The sequence below is a fragment of the Canis lupus genome, chromosome X, assembly GCF_048164855.1.
Source record: "Canis lupus baileyi chromosome X, mCanLup2.hap1, whole genome shotgun sequence".
Lineage (NCBI taxonomy): Eukaryota > Metazoa > Chordata > Mammalia > Carnivora > Canidae > Canis > Canis lupus.
The window spans coordinates 78,979,699-78,991,725 of NC_132876.1; the positions used below are offsets into that span (position 1 = coordinate 78,979,699).

At 35.6% G+C, this 12,027-nt stretch overlaps 1 protein-coding gene across 4 annotated transcripts in view; it reads left to right on the forward strand.

Moving 5' to 3' along the window:
* The window catches only part of WNK3 (WNK lysine deficient protein kinase 3), a 154,114-nt gene extending 142,469 nt beyond the window's left edge, over positions 1 to 11,645 (forward strand). For all 4 annotated transcript variants that reach the window (XM_072817553.1, XM_072817552.1, XM_072817554.1 and 1 more), the window contains exons 22-23: positions 1,952 to 2,154; positions 6,216 to 11,645. In XM_072817553.1, coding sequence (XP_072673654.1) covers positions 1,952 to 2,154; positions 6,216 to 6,545 — 533 coding nt within the window. In that variant the 3' untranslated portion in view covers positions 6,546 to 11,645. The remainder of the gene's footprint in view (positions 1 to 1,951; positions 2,155 to 6,215) is intronic.
* The last annotated feature ends 382 nt before the right edge of the window (positions 11,646 to 12,027 follow it).

Sequence of the window (12,027 nt, forward strand, 5' to 3'; positions counted from 1 at the left end):
TACTCCTGCCTGCTGACATTTTTCCAGGGTAAGAAGACAATCTTAGGTTTCAGCTCCAGAGTCTTACCCAATATCATTCTATTTGTTCCATCACTGGAGTTGATGGAGAATTAGATGAACGTGCAGAGGGATTACAGGAAAAAATGTCTTTATTATAGGCTGACTTGGTGTCTTTGAGTTTTAAGTCTTAGAAAAGGAGAAAAAATAAATAAATAAATAAAAAAGAAAAGGAGAGACTTCCAGCAAAATTGGTATGTCCTTTTGGTATCTCATGGTTGCCCAAAATGTAGTATCCATGATTTTGATAAAACTCATTTGTATATGTGAATATGGTCCAATTAATTCATTAAGCTATTCTCTTTTTTTTATTTTTTTATTTTTTTATTAAGCTATTCTTAAGCAAATTTCATTAATATATTTTCATTTAAGATTTAATCTCCTTGAATCTAAGCTTTTAGTAGTGCAGAATTCGTTGAGAATCACAGATTTTGTATAAGCAATCATTAAGATTATCATGTTCCTCCTTTTGAAGCAATTTCCCCCATTCATTTCCCAGTGTCTTCTGTGGTACAGTAGAAGGTACACTGACCTAATTGTCTGGATACCTGGGTTCTAGCTGAGCACATAGCCTCAGCTTCTGGATCCCATTCTTTTCATTGAAAAAAAAAAAAAGAATACTTGTTGAGCCTATATCACAGGCCTGTTGTAAGTCTCAAAAATGATAAAGAAAATTACTTTGAAAGTGTCAATATGGAGGCTTTTTGTATCATCTTCTGCAATTTCTATATTTTTCATAATTAAAAAACTACCATAATAAATGTACAAGAAATTTTCATATGCTTGTTTAATAAAATCCCTGAAAATGTTATTGTGCTTATATTTCACAACTCTATTTCCTAAAATTCATTTTAAATCCACTCTCTTGGGGGATCCCTGGGTGGTTCAGTGGTTTAGCTCCTGCCTTTGGCCCAGGGCGCGATCCTGGAGTCCCGGGATCGAGTCCCACATCGGGCTCCTGGCATGGAGCCTGCTTCTCCCTCCTCCTGTGTCTCTGCCTCTCTCTCTCTCTCTATGTCTATCATGAATAAATAAATAAATAAATCTTAAAAAAAATAAAAAAAATAAACCCACTCTCTTAAGTTTTGGTGTGTAAATCAGAGGAATTGGAACTTCATGAATTTTTTTCTGTGAAAATGATTTAGTGAATGTGTATAATAGTACTAAATAATTTAAAGACTTAGTGTGACGTTCAGATTAGGAAATTTTTTTTTTGGCAGAGACTTCTATAATTGATTTGTTTCATTTATTTGGACATCTTATGCTCTACAACTCTTGAGGTTCACAGACCATCTGCATTCTTGTTTCTGCCATTTATCATTAAACAAAAATATTGGTTAGAAAATTAGATTCTGGTTTTCTGATGCTGGTTGAAAGTCAGTATGGTATATTGAAAAGAGAGAGCATCCTTGTCTACACAGGCCTGATTCAGTTGGTAACTAATTGCAAGAACTCATCATACTTATTCTGGGGCTCATTCACCCATTATAAAACAAGTGGTTTGAATTAGACTTCTAAGATTCTTTGCAATTTTAACATTCTATGGTTGTTTTTTGAACTCTTCTAAATATCTATCTGAGGAAACTAATATAAAGATTATAATTGATACTGTTTTTAGAAATATTGTTTATTATATTTGACTTATAACTTCTACCTTATTTGACTTAAACCAAGGTGACCATATAATTTGCCATCCAAATAGAGGAAACTTTTGAAAGCTAATAATTACTCCAGGGCAGCAGCTTTTAAACCAGAACTGTCCCAGATAAACTCAAATATCTGGTTACCCTATATGTACCCTATATGTGAATTTCTGTCAACTGCATTATTGGCCAAAATCAGTATTTATCAGTTTTAATTCCTTTTTGTGATTTTCCTGTTTTTTTTCTTCTAGATCCACTGTGTGTGGAAAGTAATGTAGCATCATGCCAGCAGTCTCCAGCTAGTAAAAAAGGGATGTTCACAGACGACTTACATAAATTGGTGGATGACTGGACAAAGGAAGCAGTAGGAAATTCTCTAATTAAGCCAAGTTTAAACCAACTCAAACAGAGTCAACACAAACTCGAGACAGAAAACTGGAACAAAGTATATGAAGTAAGTTGGTTTTATGTGTTCCTCTTTATTTATGAGAACTAAAACCAGGGGCACCTGGGTGGCTCACTTGGTTAAGGATCTGACTCTTGATCTCAGCTCAGGTCATGATCTCAGGGTTGTAAGTTCAAGCCCCACATTGGGCTTCATGCTGGGCATGGAGCTTACTTTAAAAAAAAAAAGAACTAAAACCATAAAAATTGATTCACTTAGGCCTATGGTTAAAGTCACTATGAGAGAATGGTGTGATTTGACAACATAGAGATTTTTATCCTCGTCTAGATTCATTATGTCTTGGAGCAAATTATCTTTTAGACAAGAGGTCAGCAAAGTTTTTCTGAGAAGGGGCCAGCTAGGAAATACTTTCAAGCCATGTAGTTGCAACTAGTCAATTCTGTCATAGGGCAAAAGCAGCCATCGACAAATCATAAATGAGTGCATGTGGCTTTGTTCCATTAAAACTTGATTTGCAAAAAGAGGTGGCAGACTGTAGATTTCTGTCCCTTGTTTTAGACTCTTATACCTGAAAAAATAAACATCAAGTATCAAAAGAAAGCATCTGTAGCGAGGATTAATTCAGTCCTGTGGTGCAAGAAAAGTTTGGGTTTTGAGGAAAAGGTATCATATGTTGTATGTCAATATTCTTAGAACTATTAAGTGATCTCATTTGTTTGGTTTAAGAAATAATTTCAAAGCTTTTTAAGCTAGAATACTATAAAAGGCATCTTAAGTTTACAGATGAGATGCCTAGTTAATTGCATATGGCCTTAGTCAGATGTACATGTATTTGAGATATAGAAAGATGTCCTGAATGCATTCTGGATTGGGAAGAAGGCAGGCTTATAGAACAGTACATACAGTATTTGTTTAAAATTACGTATATTAGATATATGTATATACACATAGAAATGAGAAAAGCCATTAACAATAGGCTGGATGGTGGAATCTGGGCCTTATTTTACTTTGTACTTCTCTGTTTGGATTTTTAAAGTATTTTTCAAAATTAGTAAATCTATTAAAATGTGTATCAGGGCTTAGAATCTGAACCCTCATAATTGAAATATATTTGTGTGCTGTGTTATGTATGTATGTGTATATTTGTACACATGTATGTATGTGTATATTTGTAGTCATTGTATATAGTTTAGTAAAGGAAGTCTGAAAATACGTTTAGTGTTAATCTTGAATAGAAATTTCAAAAACCTAGACTTCCCAAACTAGTAAGCAGCATATCTTCTTGGGGACTCTGTGTATTTATCTTATTCCTGGCACCGATTTATACACAGATAGTATCACCATTGTAAAAATTGGAAGGCTTTAGAGGCAAATTTCAAGGCATAAATGCATTGGTGCTGCCATTGAGAGATCCTCTGAATACTGTGAATGGAGACTTTTGTTGACTAGTAGGAGGGTGGTTTTTTGCAGTATAATGGGGGATTTTTGGAGGGAGAGTGAGTAGAAAATGGAGTATGAACAAAAGTGGTGAAGGACACAGAATTGGGTTCCAGTGTCAACTCAGTCACTTACTAGTTGTGTGACTATAGGCAAGTCATCTGTGCCTCAATGTCTATGTCCTTAAAACAGAGATACTTACCTGCCTTATAAGATTGCTGTGAGGATTAAATGAGGTGTAACACCTATAAAGTGACTAGCACAAAGTAGTAATATTTTTGTATTTTGAGTTCAGTTGATTACATCTTTGTGTGGAAAGCTCATCTCCTAATCTAATGTTCTTGCTTGTTACTGGTCTGTGGCCTTACTTAGAAAATTTTGTCACAATTATGTCAGGCCCTTTACTTTGTGCCAAGCGCCCTACTAGGCACTGGATTTGATGAGCAAAAACAAGTATGTGCCCTCTCTCATGGAACTTACACTCTGGTGGGACAGTTAGATATGAACAGACTAATATAAATAAATATAAAATTGTAGCTGTAATATGGACTACAAAGGAAAAATATAGGATATCATATAGTAAGAGATTTGATCTAATAAAAGGAAGTCAAGCTTTCCCTGAGAAAGTGATGATTGAACAGAGATCTGAAGAATGAGTAGGTGTTGACTAGGTGAAAAAGGAAGGGGATATGATTCCAAGCAGAAAGAAGAGCATATGCAAAAGCCATGTATGGCTAAAGGGATTACAAGGGGACTGAAAATAGGCCCATTTGGCTGAAGTGAAGAGAGCAGAGAGGAGCTGGTGCACAGTGACTCTAAGGACGTTGGGAGGGCCTTAAAAGTAGTGATGATAAGGAACTTTGTCTATTTTAAGAAAGCTAGATAGCAAAAAAAAAAAAAAATTGGATAGCCATTGAAGCCCTAGGGTTAACATCACATTTGCTTTTTGAAAAGGTTATTCTGACTTGAAACAAGAAGAAAGGATTTTTGGGGGTAAGGATACGAGTTGATAGATCGGTTAAAATTTAGTCACAGTAGTGCAGATAAAGAGAAGTTGAGATGAAGAAAAGTGAACAGATTCTAAGAATGTTTAAGAGAGAAAATGGGGGAGCCTGGGTGGCTGAGTCAGTTAAGTGTCTGACTCTTCATCCCAGCTCAGGTCTTGATCTTGGGGTCATGAGTCAAGCCCTGCTTTAGGCTTCACACTGGGCATGGAGCCTACTTAAAAAAAGGAGATAGAGAAAATGGACAAGATTTAGTGATGGAATAGATGTATGGCAGAGGGAAGGGATCAAGACTAGGTTTCTGGCTGGCATTACTGGCTATCATTCCAGCATGCCAATTACTGAGATGTGGAACATGAGTAGGCAGTGCGTTTTGGTAGAGGAAAGACCATAGGTCATTTGAATCTCAAATCCCTTTGAAATATGCAAGAAAAGGTTAAGTATAACAAATCATCTCTCATTGTCTTTTTTAAAAATAAAAACCACATTATTTGTAAAATAATATTGTTCATAGAATTTAATAAATGCAGTAAAGTACAGATCTTAAAACAGCACCTTCTAATCCCACTACCTAGAAATTATTGTCACTAACTTTAGATAAACACCATTTCAGATATCTTTCTATGTTTGTATTTAGATACATGGAAATGACTTTATAAAAATGCAATCATATATATATGCTCTTTTGAATCAGAAGTATTAAATTTAATTTTACTTTAACAGGACAAAAACACTGATACGAAGAAGGGATTACTGAACTTGAAGTGAAAGTATTTTTTTCACCTCAAGAGATGTAGTCATTCATTCTTGAATCAAGCAAAAGCCTTTAGCTTTAGTTTGAAAGTTTATTTGAAAGGCTTTTAGCTTGACTATTCAGTTTAGAAGAACTAAGCATTTGGGACTGATACCAAACTCTAAGTGGGATTTATTTACTTTCATTAGACATATTATTACCATGTGCATAAGATTTCAGTAATCTCTGTATGTGTGCATAATCACAAGAAGACATGATAAGAAGAGTCAGGCAGGAATATATTTTCACAATACTGCCAAAAACATAATTGTCTTGAGTTTAAACTTCCAAAAATGCTACAGGAACATTAGACTTTAAGGCAATGAGTAGAAGTGGGTAGGGAGGTGACATTTGTTGAGCACTTACTATATATGCCACGCTCTTTTCCCTTGTGTCACACTAAATCATGCTTCTCTGTCTCCAAAGAATTATGTAGTAAGCTGGGCTATTATTGTCTGTGGTGCTGAATGAGAGAATTCATGGGGCTGGCAAAAGGAAATAAAGATAGAAGAGTAGTGCTAGCATAAAGAAAGGCGATGACACTAACTGGACAGACATTTAGCAGGGTCCTTGGAGTAGGCTGGAACTCTATTCAAATCCTTACCTCACTATAAAGTTGCTTAGTGATATTAGGTGTTACCAATTTTGAGCTTCGGTTTCCTTAATCTGAAAATGCCTACTTTGCAGGGCAGTAGTGAAGAGGAAGTGAAAGAAGGTATGCAACAATGCTTGGTACACAGATAGGTGGTCTAAAAGTGGTACCCATTTATAGTAATAATGGGAATAGTAAGCCAGAAAGAATAGGAAGGAATATAGATGGGTAAAAGCATCAACCAAATGAACTGATCTTTTGTTTTTATTTTTGTTTTTGTTAGAATACTCCATCTACTATGGGCTACACATCAACATGGATTTCTTCTCTGTCCCAAATCCGTGGAGCTGTCCCAACCTCCATGCCACAAGGACTCCCACTCCCTTCATTTCCTGGGCCATTATCATCATATGGAATGCCCCATGTTTGTCAGTATAATGCTGTGGGGGGGCCAGGGTACCCAGTACAGTGGGTAGGAATTTCAGGAACACCACAACAGTCTGTAGTAATTCCTACTCAATCTGGGGGACCATTCCAGCCAGGAATGAATTTACAGGCATTTCCAGCTTCATCAGTGCAGAATCCATCTGCAATCCCTCCTGGTCCCAAATGAATCAGAGTAGATGATGAAGAAAAGGGAGATTTTTTCAGAATTATTTTCAGGACACCTAAGATACTAAACGTTCTTCTTGGGTTCTGCCACATTTTCCCTCATTTGAGTTTACTTTCCACTGTACTTTTTCATTCCATTGTGGTATTTTATATAGCTCATCATTCTGTAGAACTGTGCAGTTTGTACATAGAACACTGCACACAGAAATGTTTTTTCACTGCAAATCCTATCCTCTTTGATACTTGATTTTTTTAAAAAATACCGTTCAGAATGCTTTAATAAGCTCAGCTTGAGCATTACCATTTCCAGGACACTTTTCATGAATTGCTGAGAAGCCCCCATTTTTTACTGCTGCTATCTGCAGCTGGATGATACTTTAAAATGTATAAAAACTATTTAAATTGATATTCCCCAAACGTGGACGAAGTGAGACCCTCCAAAAGCTGGAGTCTTATGGGATTCTTCACATGTTTATCTTAGGTTTACTTTCACAGAAGGCAGGGTAACTTACTGCAGGAAACATTTTGGTATATAAAATTAGAATAACTTTGTCAACCAATATAGACCGTGAGCCCTTTTTAATGTGATTTTCTTCCCGTCTTCACAGCAGGAGGAGTGAAGCCTTGTTTTAGGTGAGGCGGAGAGAAAGGAAAAAACAGAACTGTAACAGTTCCTTGATTCTGCAGATACTGTAGCTGCTTTAGGATTTCAATAGTAATTCAAAGCAGCTATCTCCTTGTTTCTCATGTGCACACTACATTGTTTTGGGGCATCTGAGAGGCATTGGTTTGGCTTGCATTCTTTTGCAAGGGATATATTGCAGCTGATATGAATCTCATTTTGGGGGAATCTTTGTATTCCTAACAAAGAGGATTCAAGTTACACCTCTCAATCCATTCTTCTGAAGTAAAATGTACTTGACAAGTTGGTTGTAGGTTTTGAGACTTACACATGAAACACTGGCTTTACAGGGTTCTAAAATGTGGGGTATACACTGTCCTGCAGTGAGATAGTAGACCCTTGAAGGACACTATTTAAGTTGCCCTTAGCTTCTTTTTTTTACTACAATTTTTTTAGTTGTTATAATTTCTTATTAGTATATATAGCATCCTAGATGATTTTAGATCTTATGATTTTGGCAGCCTCTTTAAAATCTGAGAGAGATTACTGTCAAGTTGCACTTTACTGGGTTTTATCCAGTTTTAGGAGGAGGTGAGGCAGTGTCAAAATACACTTTTGGCTTTCGAGGAGGTTAACTATAATAATCTTAAAAGGCTAGTCACAGAGTTACCTAATGTTCAGTCTGTGAAACCCAAATAGAATTCTTAAATGGTATTAATCAACTACCACATATACATGTTTAAAATACTTTCCACTCTGAAAATTTCAAGCTCAAATTTCTAGTACACATTTACCTGATAATGAGCTGTCTACTGGTAAACATTCCAAAATTTCACCCAACATTTCTTTTAACAGATTTTCCTCCATATTCCCCTAAAATTTTTACCCCAAGAGCTTGCCAGGTAATGAGGAAAATTTAATAGGTATACATTTTTTTTTGCATAGCCTACTTTGTGACATTCAGTACCCTTTTTCAAAAAATGTGTCTAATATTGCTTAGCTAAGGATCACACTAAATATCATAAAGATTGATTCTGTCATTATCCTTTGGGGTGTCTAAGGCAGCATTTTCAGAATTACCGTTTATAAGAGTCACAGTTTCTTTTCATAAAACATACTCTGGTTTGGGTGATTCTTTCTAAATCTTATGTACAGATTCTTCAAATTTCTTCTACAGTATTGGTTTTCAAGTTGCAGTGATTTTAGGACATTAGCATTAATGCAAATGCTTACATTGCAGTATTTTCCATGTGTACAAAAACAATGCACCTAAAATCCGTAATTCTTTAAAACTGCTCATGTTTTATTATAATAGTTGGTTTTGTGTAATTACACTAAGACTTAATACCTATAAAGTGAAAATCCTGCAGGTTTTAAGATCCCTTCTTCTCTAGATGTAATCTTTTTAAACCGTGTACCCCAGGATGAAAAAACTTCCATGGATGACATGCACAATTACATTTATTATTGGCTGCTCTACATCAAATGTCCCACATTTTGCCACCACTTCTGTTTTATGTATAGCCTGCAGACTTTTGCAGTGCCTTGTAATATTTAGAATCTTTTCAGATTTTTTTGCTGGAAAGAAAAGTAGTCTTCTAAAGTTTGAAGATGGTGAATAGTGTACTGCTGTCTCCGTGCTGACTGCAGTAGTTGGATTAACATATGTTATGTATATATTATGTATATGTAACATGTATAAGTTTAAAGATACAGAAAAAGTGAGTTTGTGCAGAAATTAAGAAACGGTGTTACATCACTGTAGGGTTTTTTTCCCCCATTACTTAAATGTTGATTCAGATTATAGTCACTTTGTGAATATTGGCTAGTTTTTTATCTAGGGGTTTTGCATTATTTCATAATTTTGTGAACTCATATAATAGTGCTGTTTTCATCCTTGCTGAGGTGATTTTCCTCCCCAGAAATAATTAACTCTTGAGGTGAAGCTCAGAAATTCCCTTCTTACTTAACTATGAGCCTACTATATAACAGGAGCCTTCTTCCCATTTCCAAAAAAACACACAAACCTGTCCTTTTCATAGGAGAAAAACAGTTGTACTAAAGTACCCTGCTTGTAAAGTTTATTTGGGGGATAGTCTCTATGTTCAACCACCATGTTTACTTCTCAAAGTACAAGTCTGACAATAGTACTGTATCTCCATATGTGGCAATGTGAGCATTTCATCATGAAGTACATGCTGCTATGTTTGTGAAGTTGGGTGTAACATCATAAGACTATGAAACCAGTATTGGTATAAATCTAATGAAAATAACCCTATGTATATTTGTAGCAGTCTTGAATCTCTATTTAAGGTAATTTGCTGTAATATAACAAATATCCATTTTGTTTTTCATCCTTTTCTTGCCAATTTTATATCAAGCATGAATTCTAATGGTTTGACAGCAAAATTATCTGTGAAAGTTTAAAAGGCACTTTTCCGCTGTAATTTTTGGATTGAGTGTGGAGTGTTATGTGCAGTATGATGGGATGTATCATTTTAGAACCCCAGATTTAATTCCAGTCCAGTTACTTTTGTTTATCTACCTCGTTTTCAGTACAGAAGTGAACACTGCCTGTGAAACTTGCTTTTTTTTTGCCTTGATTCTCAGTATACTTTCAGGTTATAAATCTGGCCTGCCTCCTAGTCCCAGTGCTAACCATGAGTTCGAGTTGAGAGGGACCATCACTCTGCCACCAATCTGTGTTTAAGTGATAAGAGCCATGTGCCTCTGCAGAATAAGCTTTGGGGATTTGTGGATGACAGCAGAGAAGTAAATCCAGCTGGTGGCAATATAGGACTTGATTTAAGGGTCAGTCATAAAATAAATGCTAAGAAAGTATCTAAATTAGACAGTCCAGTGCCTGTAACTTTGCATCTTTTATTAAAGATGCATTTCTTGTCCGTGTGCCTAAAGGGCTAAAGGTTGAAATTGCTTTAACTACCACAATGAAATATTTGATAAATCCTATAGCAGTGGCCTGTCATTCAGCATACTGGTAGGTACTTGCAGTGGCATTTTGTTACCTTAAAATGGCTATATGCTTTTAGTTGAATTGTAGTTGGTGGTAACTGTTTATTTGATCTCTAAAGTTTATTGGAGGCATTGACTTTTTTCTTTGTTGTCTTTTCTGAATGATGAAATGATGCATTCCTTTTCTTTTTCCAGAAAACCTAGCTAATGTTTATAAGCCACATGCTCCTTGTTTCACATGTTTACTGTAACACTACAGCATATTTAATGTTAGCAAAATACTGTATTTCAGGCTTCATGCACAAATACATTCCTGAGGTTTATTTGCCATCAGTTTGAAATTTGGTTATTTAATCTTCTGTTTGGTTTAGAAAAACTTGAGATTTGAGGTGGTGTGCAGGTCATTTTCTAGAATAGATTGTTCATTTTTTCATTCTGTAGTGTACTGGGGACTTTTTATCCCCCCTTTGTTTTGAAGGTGAACCAGAAAGGGGGTATGTTGTAGAAAAGGCCATTGATTTGATAAATATAATTTCTGGGATTCAGTTTCTTTTAAAAACAATCCAGACTGTAAAATTGTGACACTCAAACTTGGTAAAATCCTTTGAAATTGGTATGAAGTTTTGTTGGAGCCAAATGCTTTCAGATCATCATGGAAGTAGTCTTTGTATGTGAAGGATGAACACAAACATTGGTCAGGGTCCTTGCTAGCTAACATAGGCAGGGGCCTGGGATAGTGGCTAGGTTACACTGAAGTTATTTTCAACTGAGATAGTTGAAAGAGTGTACAAACCAACAGCTTCCATTCTGGAAGGTTTTCTTTTAATTTAAAAAAAAAACTCAAAAAGGCTAAAGTCAAGCAAGAAGGGAAAAGAGAAACTGGGCCCTTGAAAAAAAATGTGCGGGTGTAAAATAAACTCCTAAATGTGTGCTTGTCATCCTTTTAGGTTTTTGTTTTTGTTTTTTAAGTTGCATTTCTTTTTCACTATAAGCTAAGATTTCAGATTGAGGTTTGTGGTCCAGAACATACCCTCAGCAGAAATAGTGACTGATCGGAAAGTGCAGTTGTTCAAGGTCTGTCATGCTCAATCTCTTAAAGCTGTCATTTGTTTGATATGAATATTAAGCATGTAGACCTAGTGCAGCATGGGAGCCACTCAGGAAGTTTATGCAATTAATAAACTTTCATGCATAATTTACTATGAAGTATGCAGACTTTCAGCCACTTCTCTACACTTAACATTTAGTTGTATATGTGAACTCTCCTTCCTTAATTGGGGAATGTAGCATTATATAGAATGTTGTTAAACTCAATTTTAATCCTTCTTGACATTAACTTTTTTTTTTTTTTGGTAAACCAAGTGATCTGCCTTTAAGCAGTTGTCTGTTTTTGGTTCTTTGAAACTGTGATTTTTATTTCATTTGTACCCAGCCATTGTAAGTATTTTGTTTTGTTTCTTGGAAATTTTGTTTTGAAACGAAAATAAAGGCTGTGTTATAAAATGAGTATGCTATCTTATTAAAATGCTTTCACAGTCACTGCAATCACCTGTCTTAAACTGATTCTTCATTTATCAAATGTAATTTAGCAGATTTAAAAAATGTAGTCCTAAATAAATAAAATCTTAAGAAAAAAAAGTGCAGCCCGGTAGCTCAGCGGTTTAGTGCCGCCTTCAGCCCAGGGCCTGATCCTGGAGACCCGGGATTGAGTCCCACGTTCAGACTCCCTGCATGGAGCCTGCTTCTCCCTCTGCCTGTGTCTCTGCCTCTCTGTCTCTCTCTGTCTCTCTGCCTCTCTCTCATGAATAAATAAATAAAATCTTTAAAAAAAATTAGTCCTATAAATTATGCTGGCTGAACAAATTAACCAAGATAATCAAGATTATCT